At 44.4% G+C, this 20,222-nt stretch overlaps 1 protein-coding gene across 1 annotated transcript in view; it reads left to right on the top strand.

Annotated features, from left to right (window-relative positions):
• Positions 1 to 20,222, top strand: part of EDC4 (enhancer of mRNA decapping 4) — a 1,195,039-nt gene that overhangs the window by 178,830 nt on the left and 995,987 nt on the right. The window contains 2 exon segments of the mRNA XM_030203662.1: positions 8,192 to 8,291; positions 9,150 to 9,336. Coding sequence (XP_030059522.1) covers positions 8,192 to 8,291; positions 9,150 to 9,336 — 287 coding nt within the window.

Here is a 20,222-nt window from a genome sequence, read left to right as displayed (position 1 = left end):
TGTGTATGACATGCTTCGGGCCTTGGCCAAGGGTATATCATTTGCGGTTACTGTGAGGCGTCGGCTGTGGGTTTGGGCTTTGGATACTGCCTCCAAGGCTTGGCTGTTCAGATTACCCTTTTGGGGCAAACTTTTGTTTGGGGACCATCTCAACAACATGGTCATGGAGCTGGGCGAGGCTAAGCCACAGCAGCTACCAGAGGACAAGCCTCGTTCCTGTCTTTGATTGCCTGTGTGTGGCTGAGGAGTAAAGTTAATCTTGCACACTTTTAACCCCATCATAGCATACCTTTTCATACCCATTCCAACAAATCAGGATGACTCTTATTCTCTGTAATAATTGTGATGCTTTAGTTTCAAGGCCAATCATCTGGAGACTTAAGGCTTGTCCTATCTGTCATCAGCTCGCTAGTTTAAAACAGGAGCTCAGTAAAGTAAAGCAGGAGTTAGATGCACTTAAAGCAACTTCTAAGACTGCACAAAATCATACTGCACAGAATCAAGCCAAATTCACACCATTGCCTCAAAGGATAAAACCACCTAAGAATAGATGGTTCACGGTAGGCTCAGGCAGAATTCATTATGTGACACAGAAGCATCCGCCCTCACAAGTGTTGCCCCTACAGAATTCTTTTGCTCCATTACAGCACTGTGATGTTCTTGAAAATAGAACTGAGGCAGAAGAAAAAGCAATGAAGGTACCCAAAGAGAAAAAACACCCCCAAATTGCTAATGTTGAAACACATACCAGGAAATGTAGATGGAAAACGATGACCACAAATGCTTGCAGTCTAAGCAATAAAGTTCATGACCTTCAAGCCCTGATGTTGTTACAATCATAGAGACGTGCCTCAATGGTTCCCAACATACCAGGCTATAATCTATTTACGAAGGATAGAGATGGTCGTAAAGGTGAATGAGTAGCTCTATATGTGAGAAATATCGAGGCAACTGAAATGACAGGGACCTGGGGAAAGGAAGAAGCAATATGGATCACCTTAAAAAGAGATAAAACCTCTGTCCACATGGGTGTTGTCTACAGACCCCCGACACAGTTGGAGGAACTAGATAAAGATCTGATCGCGGATATTCAAAAGTTGGGAAAGAAGAGAGAGCTGTTGTTGCTTGGAGATTTCAATCTGCCAAATGTAGATTGGAAGGTTCCGTCTGCGGAATCGGAAAGTAGAGAGATCGTGGATGCTTTCCAAAGTGCTCTGCTCAGACAAATGGTAACAGAACCCATGAGGGAGGGAGCGATGCTGGATCTGGTACTCACAAATGGGGATAGTGTGTCAAATGTCCGAGTGGGTGCCCACCTGAGCAGCAGTGACTATCAAACAGTTTGGTTTGATATGACAGCTGAAGTGGAGGGCGGCCAATCAAAACTCAAAGTCCTGGATTTCAAGCGTGCTGACTTTAGTAAAATGGGGGAATACCTGAGGAAGGAGCTGATGGGCTGGGAGGACGAACGAGAGGTGGAAGGACAGTGGTCCAGGCTGAAAGAAGCTATAAATATGGTCACAAACCTTTATGTAAGGAGAGTAAATAAAAGCAAGAGAAAAAGGAAACTGATGTGGTTCTCCAAGCAAATGGCTGAAAAAATAAAGGCTAAAGAATTGGTGTTCCTGAAGTACAGAAAAACTCAAGTAGAGGAACACGGAAAGGAATACCAGATGAAACTGAAAGACGCCAAGAGAGAGAGATGTCTGGCGAAAGTGTGAGTGGAAGAACAAGGAAAGATAAGGAGGGATGACAAAAATTTCTTCAGGTATATTAGTGAAAGGAGGAAGCCTAAAATTGGAATTGTGAGACTGAAAGATGCTGATAACCACAATGTTGAAAATGATGAAGAAAAAGTAAATTTGCTAAATGGAAACTTCTGTTGTGTTTTCACAGAAGAAAATCCTGGAGAAGGACCACGATTGACTGATAAAAGTACATATGAAAATGGAGTGGATATAGCACCGTTCACGGAAGAGAGTGTGTATGAATAACTTGAAAATCTAAAGGTGGACAAAGCCATGGGACCGGACGTGATCCACCCCAGGATATTGAGGGAGCTCAGAGTGGTTCTGGTGGGTCCTCCTAAAGATTTGTTTAATAAATTCTTAGAGATGGTAGAGGTTCCGTTGGAGTGGAGATCGGCGGATGTGGTTTCTCTTCACAAACGTGGTGATAGGGAAGAAGCTGAAAATTACAGGCCGGTAAGCCTTACTTCGGTTATTGGAAAAGTAATGGAAGCGATTTTGAAGGAAAGGATAGTGAATTTCCTGGAAGCCAGTAAGTTGCAAGATCCAAGACAAAATGGTTTTACCAAAGGTAAATCATGCCAAACGAATCTCATTGAATTCTTTGACTGGGTGACTGGAGAATTGAGTCATGGACGTGCTATGGACGTCATCTACTTAGATTTCAGCAAAGCTTTTGACACAGTTCCCCACAGGAGGCTCTTGAATAAACTAGGCAGGCTGAAGATAGGACCCGAAGTGGTGAACTGGTTGACGGACAGACGCCAGAGGGTGGTGGTAAATGGAATTTGCTCGGATGAGGGAAAGGTGAGTAGTGGAGTGCCTCAGGGATCGGTGCTGGGGCCGATTCTGTTCAATATATTTGTGAGTGACATTGCCGAAGGGTTAGAAGGTAAAGTTTGCCTTTTTGCCGATGATACTAAGATTTGTAACAGAGTGGACACCCGGGAGGGAGTGGAAAACATGAAGAAAGATCTGCGGAAGCTAGAAGAATAGTCTAAGATTTGGCAATTAAAATTCAATGCGAAGAAATGCAAAGTGATGCACTTGGGGAGTAGAAATCCACGGGAGATGTATATGTTAGGCGGTGAGAGTCTGATATGTACGGACGGGGAGAAGGATCTTGGGGTGATAGTATCTGAGGGTCTGAAGGCGATGAAACAGTGTGACAAGGCGGTGGCCGTAGCGAGAAGGTTGCTAGGTTGTATAGAGGTGTGACCAGCAGAAGAAAGGAGGTGTTGATGCCCCTGTATAAGTCGTTGGTGAGGCCCCATCTGGAGTATTGTGTTCAGTTTTGGAGGCCGTATCTTGCGAAGGATGTAAAAAAAATTGAAGTGGTGTAAAGGAAAGCAACAAAAATGGTATGGGATTTGCGTTACAAGACTTGTTGACCTGAACATGTATACCCTGGAGGAAAGGAGAAACAGAGGTGATATGATACAGACGTTCAAATATTTGAAAGGTATTAATCCGCAAACGAACCTTTTCCGGAGATGGGAAGGCGGTAGAACTAGAGGGCATGAAATGAGATCGAAGGGGGGCAGACTCAAGAAAAATGTCAGGAAGTATTTTTTCATGGAGAGAGTGGTGGATGCTTGGAATACCCTCCCACGGGCGGTGTTGGAGATGAAAACGGTAACGGAATTCAAAAATGCGTGCGATAAACATAAACGAATCCTGTTCAGAAGCAATGGATCCTCAGAAGCTTAGTGGAGATTGGGTGGCAGAGCCTGTGGTGGGAGGTGTGGCTAGTGGTTGAGAGGTGGGGCTAGTACTGGGCAGACTTCTAAGGTCTGTGTCTTGAAAATGGTAGATACAAATCAAGGTCAGGTATATACATAAAGTAGCACATATGAGTTTATCTTATTGGGCAGACTGGATGGATCGTACTGGTCTTTCTCAGCTGTCATCTACTATGTTACTATGGTCACTCTTCAGGCATGGTGTGTTTCTGGTTTAGGGACAGCAAAAAGCATAAGCCTGATTGACAGTCCTTAAGCCAGGAGGTGCGATTCCAACCCCAACAGTCTTCGTTTCTGGAGACAGGAAATCTGTGGGTCATTCGGGGTGATGTTGCTGCCTCCTTACGCTCATAATGATGCCAGGCCAGTCCACCCGTCCAGGCCAATTGGAGAATGTCTTCAGGCGTTTGTGGACATGTGGGTTACAATTGCCACAGACCAGTGGGTGTTGGATCTTCTGTGGGATGGCTGCAAGTTGGGAGTTAACCTGTCTGGTCTCCTGTTCTTACGGTCTGCTTGTTGGGGGGCCGCATGGATCAGAAGCTGCCTTGCTGGCCCTTCGAACCATTGTACCCATCCCTACCTTCTATTGTGGTCAAGGTCGGTACTCCATCTACTTCGTGGTTCCAAAGAAGGAAGAAACTGAGACTGATTCTGGACCTCAGTGGGGTCAACAGATGTCTGCAGATTTGCCCATTTTCGGATGGAAACCCTGAGGTCAGTGTTCGTGTTGGTTCAGGAGGGGTAGTTCCTCACCCCTCGTGACCTCAGGGAGGCATGCCTGCACATCCCTATCTGAGGGCCACATCAGCAGTTCCTTCGTTTTGCGGTCCTGAGCTGTCACTTTCAGTCCAGGCCCTGCCATTTGGTTTTGCCAGAGCCCCAAGGTCTTTTCCAAAGTCATGGTTGTGGCGGGGATTCGAGTTCACTTGGACGACTGATTTGGGCATCTTCTTCCCAGGATGGTGTGGAGGTGACTTCAATGGTGGTTTGGCTTTTTCAATCCTTAGTTGGGTGATCAATTTCGAGAAGAGCAGGGTGGTTCCGTCGGAACAGCTGTAGTATTTGAGTGTTTTGTTCAATACCCAACGGGCTCTGGTCTTTCTGACAGAGGGGTGGCACGCGAAGTTGGTGCATCAGATTTGTTCTTGCTTCAGTCCTGGCCACCGGCCTTGGACTATGTGCAAGTTCTCGATTCCATGACAGCGGCCGTGGAAGTGGTTCCCTGAGCAAGGGCGCACATGTGGCCGCTTCAGTGGTCTCGGCTCAGCTGCTCATTTCTGGTTTCAGAGGACTACAGTGTCTAGCTTCCTTGGACACTGCCAGACAGAGTATGAGATGGCGGCTGCTCCCTGGGTCGCTGAGCCTGGGAATGCACTGTCTGATTCTGCATTAGGAATTCGTGACCACGGATGCCAGTTTGTTGGATTGGGGGGGGCCCATTTCAGGGGTCACCTGGCTCAGGGATCTTGGTCACTGGTGGAGGCGCAGTGGCCTATCAACCGCTTGGAGCGGGCTCTGGAGGCCTTTACCCCGCTGTTGAAGGCCCCGGTTTGGGTCTTCTCAGACAGTGCAAAGGCTATGGCCTATATCAGCAAGCAAGGGGGACTTGCTGGCAGTGAAGGCCAGCTTGTTAATGACCTGGGCAAAGAGACATCTGCTTGCCTCTCAGCAGCTCACATTACAGTGTCCTTTAATGTGGAGGCGACTTCCTCAGTCGGCACACTCTGAATCCTGACGAGTGGTATAGTTGTCAGGCGAGGCATTTCAGCTTCTGGTAAGATGTTGGGGTGTTCCACTTTTGGATCTCATGGCTACAAGGGCCAAAGCCAAAGTTCTGCAGTTTTTCAGCCATTGCAGGGAAAGGGACTCTGGGTCTAGACACCCTGCTACAGCATTGCCAAGCGAGGGGCTTCTGTATGTGTTTCCCCCATGGCTGATGATCAGCCGGTTGCTGAGGAGAGTGGCGGGCCGTTAGGGCCGGATGATCCTGGTGGCCCCAGACTGGCTTTGGTGCCTGTGGTTTGCAGAACTGGTGCGGCTGCTGGATGGGGAGCCGCTGTGGTTATTTTAGGTCCGAGGTCTTCTCTGACAGGGCCCGGTGGTCATGGAGGATCCCTCCTCCTCTGGTCTTACTGCCTAGCCCTTGAGAGGGCTAGGCTTAGGAAGAAGGATTATTCGGATTCTGTCATCACGGTCCTGGTCCAGGCTTGGAAGTGTTCTACTTCTTCGATTTATGCCTGTGTGTGGCGTACCTTTGAGGGCTGGTGTGCTGAGAGAGGTTTGCATTTTTTTGCTTCTTTGGCTACATTCTGGTGTTCTTACAGGCTGGAGTGCACAAAGGACTGGTGTTGGGGTTCTTGAGGTTTAGGTGACGGCCCTGGCTTACTTCCGGGGCCACTTGCGGAACTGGTCTTTGGTGGTGCATCCTGATGTGGTTCTGTTCCTTAGGGGAGTGGGTCTGCTCAGGCTACCCTTTCGGGCACCCTTTCTGGGATGTGACCTTAACCTGGTCTCCCATTGGGCCAATTCGGAGAGTGACCTTGAAAGATATCACGCTGAATATGGTATTCTTGGTGGCTATTATGTCAGCATGTCATGTTTCTTAGCTTCAGGTGCTTTCTTGTAGGGATCCCTTTCTCCTGTTTTTGGAGGTGGGGGTTTTTGCTTCGGACTGTACCTTCTTTTTTGCCCAAAGTAGTTTCTGCCTTCCATGTCAATCAGACAGTGGACCTACCTCCCTTTCGGTGAGAGGATGTGGGGGAGCACTGCACCTCTCTGAGGCTTATGGACATTCAGAGAGCGCTCATTCGCTATCTGGAGGTTATGTTATGAATGATTTTTGCCGTTTAGATAGGCTTTTTGTCCTTCGGCTTGCAAAAGTTGGGTCTCATTGTGTACAAGGTGTCTATTGCCCATTGTTTGAAAAAGACAGGGGCCGTGACCTGTCTTCTGGAGGGAAAGTCCTCCCCCTCAGGGTTTGAAAGTGCACTCTACCAGGCATATGGCAACATCTTGGGCAGAGGCCTCGTCATCCTCTCTGGTGGATATTTGTAAGGCGGCAGTGTGGGCGTCGCTGCATACCTTTAGTTAGCATTATCGGGTGGATATTGTCCTGTGGCCAGAGGCTGTGTTTGGGGTTTCAGTTCTGCGTGCGGCAGGATTGACTTTCCACCCTTGTAGGGATAGCTTTTGAACATTCCACACGACCTGGTATAGTGGAAAGTAATGTAATGAAAGGAGAAATTAGGTTTTACCTGATAATTTTCTTTCCATTAGTTCTTTACATTATTTCGGGAGCCCTCCCGTGGTTCGACGCCCTCCTTGGCAGCTCTGTGCACTGTCTTTGTGTCCTTTTTCCAAGGGCTAAGCCTGCAGGTCGTCTAGTGATGTTGATGATCATGCTCCTGGGTTGGTTTTCTTTCTTCCTTGCTTGATTAGTGATACTGAGGAACTGGGCTAGTAACGAAGGGCTGAGTAGTGGTGCTCAGTTCTGTGCACTGTATTCTCTGTCTCCACTTGCTGGTCGATGGACATGACTTCCCACACATCCTGCAATAGTGTGAAGAACTAATGGAAAGAAAATGATCAGGTAAGACCTAATTTCTCCTTTCGAGCCATTGGATTCCTGCCATCTAAAGTACTTGACCTGGAAGGTCATTTTCTTGAGGCTGTTACTTCAGATTGTAGAGTTAGGAGCATTATTATATTTGTACATTTGTATCCCACATTTACCCACCTATTTGCAGGCTCAATGTGGCTTACATAGTGCCATAATGGCGTTCACCAATTCCAGTATGAACAAATACAAGGTGTTATTGTGGTAGAATAAGGTTCATGTATGGTAGATACATTGGGGAACTTAGGGAGGAAGAGGGAAGTTGGGATGTTTCCATTACGACCTTTGGTTTTGTTGTGTTGCAGGTATTCAGGCAGAGCCGGTAGTGGGAGGCAGGGCTGGAGGTTGGGAGGCGGGGATAGTGTGGGGCAGACTTATACGGTCTGTGCCAGAGCCAGTGGTGGGAGGCGGGACTGGAGATTGGGAGGCAGGGATAGTGAGACTTATACGGTCTGTGCCAGAGCCGGTGGTGGGAGGCGGGGATAGTGCTGGGCAGACGTATACGGTCTGTGCCCTAAAGAGCATAGGTACAAATCAAAGTAGGGTATACACAAAAAGTAGCACACATGAGTTGTCTTGTTGGGCAGACTGAATGGACCGTGCAGGTCTTTTTCTGCCGTCATCTACTATGTTACTATGTTTATGTTGGGTCAGTGGGATATGCCTTCCTGAACAGGTTTGTTTTTAGTTCTTTTCGGAAGTTTAGGTGGTATATGTTGTTTTTACTATTTTTGGCAGAGCGTTCCTATTATAATTGTATGGGGTCTGAATATAGTAAGTTATAGGTTGGGATTGAAGAAACTGGTAGAAGTATATGTGGGGGTTCATTACTGAACTAAATGCTATAGATGAGACTGGTGTGTGTTAATGTTTTAATGAGTGTCTGTACAGGGCTAGCAGGTAGCATTTAAGTCCTCATTGAGGAATATTAGTGAGGCTTTCTGGAATGCATATATTTGCCAGAGCTATGTCCAATTGCTAGTGATTTTCACTATTTGTTGATGATCATAAACCTGTGTGTTAAGTATTTTGAATATTCTTGTAATTATTTTTAGCACGTTTTTTTTTCCCATTTTCTACAGGTTAAAATACAGCCAGTAGCTAAATATGATTGGGAGCAGAAATACTATTATGGAAATCTGATAGCTGTTTCTAACTCCTACCTAGCATATGCTACTAGAGGTGAGTCATTTTTTTTTTGGACACTGTTGTAGAATTCCTTTTTACCTTTTTCAGGCAATGGTGCCCCATAGAGAATGGAGAGATAATTTGTCTCACTTGACTATGGCTATTTCTTGATTGCTACTAGAATAGGAGGAAAATGACTTTTTTTTTTTTTAAAGAACCCTTTCCAAGTGCTGTGTAATGGCAAGCTTGAGCATGTCTCATGCTGAGCCAGAGGAATTGTAATAGCTATAATTAGGATATTATGCTTATTTTATTAAATTAATAAATATTAACGTTTTACATTCTCATAGGATCCCTATAGACTTTATTGCTGAAGTGGCTGACCACGTATTTCTAGACTACCATCATTGTATATGCTGAATTTACCTAATGTACAAGATACTTATACATTGTGAAAGCTACAGAACATATTGGTCATTGTTAACTTACTGCTGAATAGACTCAGACAGATGAGATTTAACCCTGAGAATCAGTAGTAAGGAAGGAATTAGAACTCATGTCCCATTAGTTCTCCTGACTGGTTGTGTGCTATGACTTCATCTTTAATGGTTTAATGTTAGCTTCATTATCCTGCTACATCAGTTCAAACCAATGGGTTGTCGCACCATACCAGCAGGACGATAAATTTCACTAGTGTGGAATGGAGGAGTAACAGTGGGTTAAGAACCTGTGGAACTGGGCTCAATTCCCACTGCAACTACTTGTGACCCTGGGCAAGTCACAGCCATTTTTGTCCAAGGTATAAAACTTTCCACCCTTCTTAATTTACAGTTTGGTATCCTTTAGCAGTCCATATTGGTGAGGAGAATTTACATATACCTTTTTTTTTTTTTTAATTCTTAATGTTTACAGGTGCTAATGGTTCTGCCATGGTGCGGGTCCTGAGTGTTTCCACTGCAGAGAGAATCTTGCTAAAGGGCATTGTTGGTAGAGTTGCTGACCTGGCCTTTGCTCACCTCAACTCCAACCTATTGTCTTGCCTAGATGAGGCTGGCAACCTTTTTGTCTGGCAACTGACCATGGAAAATGAGAAAATTCAGTATCCTTATCCATTCATGTTAAAATATTTTATATAGAATGTTTATATATTTTAGTTAGGTGGAATGGGGGACTAACGTTAAATGAATGCATTTACTTAGCGTGAACTGGTTAAAGCACTGGGGAGTGCTTGAACTTTGAAAACAGAAGAGAATTATTGAGAGAGTGATATGATATTTTATAGTGTTCATTACAAATGAGAAGTAAGTAATGATTGCTTGGTAGGCTAATAGTTAAGTAAAATGTATCTTGCCAGTTTTAGATGCAATGCATTTTATTGTACGAAAAATAAAAAGGTGGGAAAAAAAGCCAGGCTATCCAAAGAATGGAACCAAATGATCTTTACTTAAAACAAAGTTTAATAATCTTCAAAACAAATAAAAATATAACAATAACACATTAAAATTGACTCGACACAACGTTGTGTTTCGGCCGAATGGCCTACATCAGGAGTCTATAGACATAAAACAGTAGATAAATAAATTAAGCATATAGAAATAAATATTAACAATATGAAACAAAAATTATACTAAAAGAGGAACATATATAAATTATCAAATAATGAAAAACTATAAATATAATCCAAAGAAATACATGTATATGTACGTATATGCCAAACAATATGTTGAACAAACTTCATAAGGGAAAAACAGATCAAAATATACATACATGGGGATAAGAATGAATAACAAAACTAACCTTATCTATAAAATTGAAATTAATTATAACACATCAAAGGAATCTCAAAATGCAGATGAGAGATTCCAAAGATCTACAGATGAGATCTTGAAAATGGTCTGTAGAAGACAAAAAAATAAATAGAAAATTTTTAGTGAAAAGTATGTACATAAAAGAACACAATGTGATTAGCACAGCAAGCAATTTAGTTGAAAATAGCCAAAAGATAAAGGTTCATTTGATCTACCTATTTATCCTTTTTTTTAGCACAAGTCCGAGGTTAAAATACAAAATAACGAGTCATGTAATGTACCTATTGCCCCTTTCTGCAACACTAGTCAAAAGACTAGCTCAAAAACACAAAGTTAGCTGTAAATAAAAGACTCGCACTAAATATTTATAATAATGAAGAAACTCTCAAATGAAACACAAATATGATAAAATATGAAAAAACGCTGCGAAATCAAAGGCGCGGGCAGCAGTGTATTGGAGAAAAAAAAGGGGAGACACATACCTTGATTCCAGCAATTGTAATAAAATAAAAATTGAGCTACACGGTACTTTAATTAGCCAAAATGGGGCGTAAGTTCTAGAAGACGCTAATATCAGCTGATGAAAAAAGTGAAACCAGTGAAAACAGACCGCTGTGTGACCGTCCGTACGTCTTCCATACGTAAACTAGGCCTCGTGGGATCTATTGAGTTCTCCACTTTTTGTGGATTCTCTTTAGACTATGCATTTTATTGTACCATAAGATGCAGGACATACTATAAGAATGGATAAGTAAAATTGATTTTTTTTTTCCTTTATCATCCAGGCCCCACCAGTCTGAACAAGTGAGATTGTCCCTCTCCTACCAGCAGATGGAGGTAGAGACTGAGTAAGGTAGAGAGTAAGGTTGTTCATGCTGGTCCTAGGCTTAGGTCCTCAGGCTTTGTCCTGTTGTGGTTGAATGTAAAGGCCTTGCTCCTGCCCTCGGTCCATTAGCTGAAGTCAGAGCGCAGAGCTTGAGCTCTGCAGCCCCCTGCTAGTGCTTAAGAGTGCTTGCTGGGTGGTCTCCAGGCACAGTCCCCATGGAATGTTCCCCTGAGGAGGCCGTGGGTCCCCATCCTCCTTGCTCCTTTGGGAGTTCCCTGTGGGTGTCCTGCAGCTCTTAGGGAGCTTAGATCCTCTTATATTTAAAACAAAAAAAAAACAAACCAAAAGTCCCCAAGGAGGATCTAAGCCTTCTTGTAGTACTTGTTCTCTGCTGTTTAGGGAGAGACATTTAAAAAAGTAAACCAGAAGGCCGGTAAAGTAGAACCATCCCAGAGCTCCCAGGGGACTGTGAGAATCTGGGGAGACTTAGGCCATAGCTTTCTGGGATAGCTGCAGGAGCGCATTGGCCATGGCAAGCCAGCCACATAGTTGGGTATGCTATCTGGCAGAAGATGTGCTGCCTGTGAGAACTGGCAGCTTAGTACAGTTGCCAATTCCGTTTGCCCTGTGTATGATGGGCCATATCCGTCCATGGATGTGGCCTGGGTGTGGAGGTCATGGGGAGTCTGCACTGCATTGGATCATCACGTGGGACCTGCATTCCTGATTGGTTTGGCCAGCGCAGCAGCCATATTTGTCACAGCTCTTCCTGCTCTGCTACAGGATCAGACTATTATTTGTTATATTTGTATCCCACATTTTCCCTCCTTTGCAGACTCAATGTGGCTTACATATAACCGTTAACGGCGTTAGCCGACTACAGTCTGAACAAATACATGGTATGAATGAATACAAAGTGATATTGTGGTAGAATGAGGTAGATGTATGATAAGTACTGTTGGGGGGGGGGGGGGGGAACTTAGAGAGGGAAAGGGGAAAGAAGAATCAGGTAATGTCCGTTACGGTCTTTGGTTACATTGTGTCGCAAATGACCAGGTATTTTTATGGTGGGTCGGTGGGGTATGCTCTTCTGAACAGGTCTGTCTTTAGTGCTTTCCGAAAATTTAGGTGGTCGAGCGTAGTTTTTGCTGCTTTTGGCAGTGCGTTCCATAGTTGTGCACTTAGGTAGGAAAAGCTGGTTGCATAGGTGGATTTGTATTTGAGTCCTTTGCTGCTTGGGTAGTGGAGGTTTAGGTATGATCGTGCAGATTTTGTGGTGGTTCTGGTTGGCAGGTCGATGAAGTCTGTCATGTATCCCCGGTGCCTCGCCGTAAATAATTTTATGAACAGTCGTGCAGATTTTGAAAGTGATATTCTTTGATTGGTAGCCAGTGCAATTTTTCTCTGAGTGGTTTAGTGCTGTCAAAACGTGTTTTTCCAAATATAAGCCTGGCTGCTGTGTTTTGGGCGGTCTGAATTTTCTTTATGATTTGATCCTTGCATCCCGCATAGATTTAATTACCGTGATCTGCGTGGCTTAGTACCATGGGCTGTACCAGGTTACGAAATATTTCCCGCAGGAAGAATGGTTTTAAGCGTTTGAGTTTCCACATTGAGAAAAACATTTTCTTTATGGTGGATTTCGCTTGGGTCTCTAGTGATAATGTTACGGTCGATTGTTACTCTGAGAATTTTCAGGCTGTCTGAGACAGGGAGGGTGTATCCTGGGGTGTTAATGTTTGTGGGTTTGTATATATTGTATTGGGATGAGATAATGAGACAGTGTTTTTTTCTGTATTGTTTTAGTTGGAATGCATTTGCCTATGAATTCATGATGTTTAAGCTTTGCTTGATTTTGTCGGTGATTTCCACCAGATCATGTTTGTATGGAATGTATAATGTAACGTCATCAGCGTAGATAAATGGGTTGAGGCCTTGGATGGATAGGGTCTTGGCTAGTGGAGTCATCATGAGGTTGAAAAGGATCGGTGATAGTGGTGATCCTTGCGGTACTCTGCAGCCTGGCTTCCACTGTGACGATATGTTTGTTTTTGATTTCACTTGATATGCTCTTGTGGTTAGAAAACTCTTAATCCAATTGAGAGTGCCACCACTTATTCCGAAGTATTCTAGGAGTCTTAGCAATATGTTATGGTTAACCAAGTCGAACGCACTTGACATGTCAAATTGGAGGAGGAGAATGCTCTTGCCTATTGCTATTTCCTGCTTGAATTTGGTTAGGAGAGTGAGTAGTGTACTGTTTTGGTGCTGTGTAGGGGTCGAAATCCTGATTGTGACTCATGTAGTACAGTGAATTTGTTTATGTAGTCATTGAGTTGTTTGATCACCAGTCCTTCCATTAGTTTGACTACTAATGGGATAGATGCTACTGGGCGGTAGTTGGTAATGTCATTTTTTTTCTTCTTGGTGTCTTTGGTATTGGAGTGGGCAGGATGTTTCTTTTTTCTTGAGGGTAGATACCCTGTTGAAGCATGAAGTTTAAGTGGGATGTGAGATCTATTATGAAGCGATGGGGGGCAGATTGTATTAGGTAGCTGGGGCAGGTGTCCAGTTGACAAAGGCTGTTTTGAGTATTGTTTAATCGCCTGGGTAACTGTGTCTGCGCTGAGTAGAGCAAACTTTGACCATATTTGGTCAGCAGGGTATTCACCAGGGATTGGGTCTAGACCATTAATGAAGTTTTCTATGTCCATGTTATTCTGAGGTAGGGTTTTGCATAGGTTTACAATTTTTTCATTGAAATATTTAGCAAGGTTGTCTGCAGATGGGATGTCAGTGTTGGTTTTGGTGACCGGTGTTGTGTCTAGTAGTTTGTTCACGAGATGGTATAGTTTCTTCGTGTTTTTGTAGTCCGGCCCAATTTTGGTTTTGTAGTACGACCTTTTGGTCTGTCTTATTGCGTATTTGTATTTCCTTTGTAGTTGTTTCCATGCGTTGAATGAGTGTTCGTCTTTTATTTTTTTCCATCCGCATTCCAGTTTCCTAGATTGTGTTTTTAGTTTTTTCAATTCTTCATTGAATTACAATACATGCGGTACCTGATCGGAAGACAGTGAAGTGACTTGAGGAGAGGGGTGATATGAGTATATCGGTCGAGGTGGAAGATAAGACGGGCAGCAGAGTTCTGGACGGACTGAAGGGGGGATAGATGGCTGAGTGGGAAGCCAGTGAGGAGTAGGTTACAGTAGTCAAGGCGAGAGGTAATGAGAGAGTGGATGAGAGTTCGGGTGGTGTGCTCAGAGAGGAAAGGGCGAATTTTGCTAATGTTATAGAGGAAGAAGCGACAGGTTTTGGCTATCTGCTGGATATGCGCAGAGAAGGAGAGGGAGGAGACTAAGATGACACTGAGGTTGCGGGCAGATGAGATGGGGACGATGGGGGTGTTATCAACAGAGATAGAGAGTGGAGGGAGAGGAGAAGTGGGTTTGGGTGGGAAGACAAGAAGTTCGGTCTTGGCCATGTTCAGTTTCAGGTGGCGGTTGGACATCCAGGCAGCAATGTCGGATAAGCAGGCCGATACTTTGGCCTGGGTTTCCGCAGTGATGTCTGGTGTGGAGAGAGAAAGCTGGGTGTTGTCAGCATAAAGATGATAGTGGAAACCATGCGATGAGATCAGGGAGCTCAGGGAAGAGGTATAGATTGAAAAAAGAAGGGGTCCAAGGACAGATCCCTGAGGAACTCCAACAGAGAGCGGGATAGGGGTGGAGGACGATCCATGAGAGTGTACTCTGAAGGTATGATGGGAGAGATAAGAGGAGAGCCAGGAGAGGACCAGAGCCCTGGAACCCAAAAGAGGACAGTGTGTCAAGAAGTAAGTTGTGATTGACAGTGTCAAAAGTGGCGGAGAGGTCGAGGAGGATGAGAATGGAGTAGTGACCTTTGGACTTGGCAGGGAACAGGTCATTGCAGACTTTAGTGCTGTTTCTGTCGAGTGAAGGGGCAAAAGCCGGATTGAAGCGGATCGAGGATGCCATGAGAGGCGAGAAAATCAAGGCAATGGCTGTGAACGGCATGTTCAAGTATATTGGAGAGGAAGGGTAGGAGAGAAATGGGCCGGTAATTGGAGGGACAGGTAGGGTCAAGTGATGGTTTTTTGAGGAGTGGTGTGACTACAGCATGCTTGAAGGTGTCAGGGACAGTTACTGTGGAGAGTGAGAGGTTGAGGATATGGCAGATGGTGGGGGTGACAGTAGGAGAGATGGTGTTAAGTAAGTTGGTAGGGATGGGGTCAGAAGAACAGGTGGTGCATTTCGAGGAGGAAAGAAGATGGGCGGTTTCCTCTTCGGTGATATCAGGAAAAGAGGAGAAGGAGGCCTGGGTTGGTTGGTTGAGGGAGTGGGTTATAGGGTGAAGAGGAGGAGATGGTTTGGTGGTGAATTCGAGGTTGATCTTCTGCACCTTGTCGCGGAAGTGGTCGTTTTGAGGAGGGAGTTAAGGGTGGCGAAGAGACGACGAGGGTTAGCGCTTAGGGAATTAGCCAATTGGGTGTAATAGTCCTGTTTGGCGAGGAATAGGGAGGACTGGAAACTAAGTCCATGAAGTCCGCCTGGGTTTTGTTCCAGTTACATGGTGGTCTGTAGAATAGGACGCAATTTAGGTGGTTGAGCAGGGTTTTGTGGTGGATTCTGATTGAGGCTATTTCAAGGTGGGTGGTTATAGATTCCGCAGTGGTTTCAATTCAAACAGGCGTGGGATAAACATAAAGGAATTCTGCTCAGAAGGAATGGATCCTATGGAGCTTAGACGAGATTAGGTGTCAAAGCCGGTGGCGGGAGACGGAGATGGTGCTGGGCAGACTTATACGGTCTGTGCCAGAGCCGATGGTGGGAGGCGGGACTGGTGGTTTGTAGGCGGGGATAGTGCTGGGCAGACTTATATGGTCTGTGCCAGAACCTGTGGTGGGAGGCGGGGCTGGGTGGTTGGGAGGCGGGGATAGTGCTGGGCAGACTTCTATGGTCTGTGCCCGGAAAAGGACAGGTACAAATCAAGGTAAGGTGTACACAAAAAGTAGCACATGTGAGTTTATCTTGTTGGGCAGACTGGATGGACCGCGCAGGTCTTTTTCTGCCGTCATCTACTATGTTACTATGTAATTGTGAGGTGAGAACGGTATATGAGTGCTATGCCCCCTCCTCTTTTTTCTTTTCTAGTCCAGTGAGTGATTTTGTATCCTGGTGGACATAGGTTTAAGATGATAGGGTCCTTCTGATCATAGATCCAGGTTTCAGTGTTGAAGAGTAGATCAAGTTTCTCTGACGTGATCCAGTCTGTTGTTTACTACGGATCTGGCGTTGACGTAGTCTGTTTGAATTTTTTGGTATGGGTCTTCTACGTTCGGTGTTATGTGGACTTTTTTGGTGACTTTTGTTAGTTGTCGTTTCTTGGTTTGTGTGGATTTTTTATGATCTTTCTTTTCATTTTGTTGAGTTTGTACGCTTGTTGGTTCCTCGGGATGTGTGTGTGCGCCACCTATGACTCGCATCAGATTCAGTGGAGAATTTGCTGCTTGAGTGGCTCTATCATGTGGTTGTCTTACGAAGGAAACTCTGGCCAAGAAGAGCTCCTCTTCACTACCATGCAGGGGAGGGGGTTTGTGGCCCATTCACTTTGGACCATATCCCAACAGGTGAAGCATCTCAGACTGGATCCACTTTGTGCATAACTGGGGCTGGATGGGAGTGGGGATGGGGGCTGATTGCGGATTTTAGAGCCTGAAATGGCAGAGCTTTCTGGGTAACGCTAAGTTGGGCACAGGTTTAGACGCAAGTCTCTGCTAGTAATCTGTCTTTTTAAGGGGCAAGGAACTCACCAGCCACATTTGATTTAGTGGTGGAGGCCTTGTGCTTCTTGACTATCCACGCTGGAGCGGATGAAGGGAACACTTTTTTTTTTTTTTTTGAGGGCTTGGCCGGGACACCCAAGGCCTTATTTTATTTATTTATATTAAAATGTATATCCCGTCTTTAACAAGGTTGGGTTATAAATACACACTTTTAAACAATATATACAAAACAATCTAAAAACAGGATTCCATTACGTCCCAAGGATCAGTCCAGACAAATAGGTTGTGACCATCCGCCTGCAGGTAGAGGTAGAGAAATCTGAGTTGTGCCTCATAAGCTCCTGTGCTTAGCAACCAAGCTAGTATTCTCTATCTTCAGCAAGCGGGATAGCAGCTCCTGCGCGCAGTGGTGTCTTGTGTTTGGCCTCCTGTTTTGCTTAAAGGTTCAGTTGAGTTTGGGGTTGAGAATATCCTGTGCCTCAGGTATAAACCTAATGGTCTAGGTACCTTCCTGCTCCCTCGTTGCCACTTTCTACCTTACTCAGTTTTCCCTTCTATTCTTTTTTTCTCAACACACATCTTTTATGTTAACTCTGTTTTATTGGCATGCAAATAAACAATTAAGACACAAAGAAATACCTTATTTTAACTAACTAAACAATAGCATGTGTAACTCACCTCCCACCCACCCCAGCTGTAGTCCCCCAGCATATCAACCAGCATAAACATGTACTAGCAAATCAAACCAGGTGACATATACAGCATAGACTGAATCAGGTCATTCAAATTATCATACTAATAGGTGAGGAACTTGTACTCTTATAGCTCCCCACCCGGATTACTAACATCAAAAAGAATCTGTACTCCCCTCCTACCTTCCTCCTTTAAATGATTAATTTTGATGGAGCTCAATGGGTTGACTACAGAGGTATCTGGTTCAAGGTTAAGCTACATGTTGGTCCTATTAACGATTGGACATAGGGCTCCCAAACAGCCTAAAATCTCTGCTTCCTCTCCATAGTATGGCATGCTTTTCGAGCCTCCAGAACCATTAAGGTATGTAATACATTTCTCCAATGCCAGTAAGTAGGCAGTGCATTCAGTGTCCAATGTCGCATTATGAATTTTTTACCTAACATGCTAGCTTTATACAGAAATAAATGTTCTGCCCCCATTCTCTACATGTCCAAAAAGTATGTGTTTGGGGGAGAAATCTATGGATCTATGCAGTAATTGGGTACAATAGCTCATCAGCCATATCCAATATCTCATGGGATAAGGTGGTCTCTGCTGAACCACATTTAATACATGTCGTTTGAGAGGCACCCCGCATAGTAAGCTTGTTTTGGTTAAAAATGGGCTGCTGGATGACCGAGGGGTAAAAGGGGCAATCAAGGAAGACAAAGACGTAGCGGAGAGATTGAATGAATTCTTTGCTTCGGTCTTCATTGAGGAAGATTTGGGTGGGATACTGGTGTCGGAAATGGTATTTCAAGCGGACGAGTCGGAGAAACTTACTGACTTCACAGTAAACCTGGAGGACGTAATGGGGCAGTTCAGCAAACTGAAGAGTAGCAAATCTCCTGGACCGGATGGTATTCATCCTAGAGTACTGATATAACTGAAAAATGAGCTTGCGGAGCTACTGTTAGTGATATGCAACTTTTCCTTAAAATCGAGCGTGGTACTGGAAGATTGGAGGATGGCCAATGTAACGCCAATTTTCAAAAAAGGTTCCAGGGGAGATCCGGGAAATTATAGACCGGTGAGTCTAATGTCGGTGCTGGAGAAAATGGTAGAGGCTATTATTAAAAACAAAATTACAGAGCACATCCGAGGACATGGATTACTGAGACCCAAGTCAGCACGGCTTTTGTGTGGGGAAATCTTGCCTGACCAATTTACTTCAATTCTTTGAAGGAGTAAACAAACGTGGACATTGTGTATCTGGATTTTCAAAAGGCATTTGACAAGGTACCTCATGAAAGGCTAAAGAGGAAATTGGAGGGTCATTGGATAGGAGGAAATGTCCTATTGTGGATTAAAAACTGGCTGAAGGATAGGAAATAGAGAGTGGGATTAAATGGGCAGTATTCACAATGGAGAAGGGTAGCTAGTGGGGTTCCTCAGGGGTCTGTGCTAGGACCGTTGCTTTTTAATATATTTATAAATGATTTAGAGATGGGAGTAACTAGTGAGGTAATTAAATTTGCTGATGACACAAAGTTATTCAAAGTCGTTAATTCGCGACAGGATTGTGAAAAATTACAGAAGGACCTTACGAGACTGGGAGACTGGGCGGCTAAATGGCAGATGACGTTTAATGTGAGCAAGTGCAAGGTGATGCATGTGGGGAAAAAAGAACCCGAGTTATAGCTACGTCATGCAAGGTTCCACATCAGGAGTTACGGACCAAGAAAGGGATCTGGGTGTCGTTGTCGATAATACACTGAAACCTTCTGCTGAGTGTGCTGCTGCGGCTAGGAAAGCGAATAGAATGTTGGGTATTAGGAAAGGTATGGAAAACAGGTGTGAGGATGTTATAATACCGTTGTACCGCTCCATGGTGCGACCGCACCTTGAGTATTGTGTTCAATTCTGGTCGCCGCATCTCAAGAAAGATATAGTAGAATTGGAAAAGGTGCAGCGAAGGGCGACTAAAATGATAGCGGGGATGGGACGACTTCCCTATGAAGAAAGACTAAGGAGGCTAGGGCTTTTCAGTTTGGAGAAGAGACGGCTGAGGGGAGACATGATAGAGGCATATAAAATAATGAGTGGAGTGGAACAGGTAGATGTGAAGCGTCTGTTCACGCTTTCCAAAAATACTAGGACTAGGGGGCATGCAATGAAACTACAGTGTAGTAAATTTAAAACAAATCGGAGAAATTGTTTCGTCACCCAACGCATAATTAAACTCTGGAATTCATTGCCGGAGAACGTGGTGAAGGCGGTTAGCTTGGCAGAGTTTAAAGGTTAGATGGTTTTCTAAAGGACAAGTCCATAAACCACTACTAAATGGACTTGGGAAAAATGTACAATTCCAGGAATAACAAGTATAGAATGTTTGTACGTTTGGGAAGCTTGCCAGGTGCCCTTGGCCTGGATTGGCCGCTGTCGTGGACAGGGTGCTGGGCTTGATGGACCCTTGGTCTTTTCCCAGTGTGGCATTACTTATGTACTTATGTACACTCTAGTAACCATCATATATTGACTTTCCCTATACTGAGCAGTATATATAGATATGGGAATCATCTGCAAGAATTTAAGTATGTCACTCTCTCGGACTCTACCAACCCCAATTCATCATTCCATTTCTGGGTCAGGTGTGCATAGCTCCCGCTTGGCACTGTTGCTCTATATAGTCTAGAAATTGTGCATTGAGAGTTCCCTGAGGGGAAAATAAATTTTAATATCTGGAACATACCTCTAGAGCATTCTTTCCTCAGAAGATGCTGCACAAAAGTGGAGACTTGCAGGTATGTGTAATGGTCCAATCTACATCCTCCCAAGTTTTGTAACATCTCTATAGATTTCAATATGCCTCT

Source organism: Microcaecilia unicolor, chromosome 5 (assembly GCF_901765095.1).
Source record: "Microcaecilia unicolor chromosome 5, aMicUni1.1, whole genome shotgun sequence".
NCBI lineage: Eukaryota > Metazoa > Chordata > Amphibia > Gymnophiona > Siphonopidae > Microcaecilia > Microcaecilia unicolor.
This window is presented reverse-complemented; position numbering and strand designations above follow the sequence as displayed.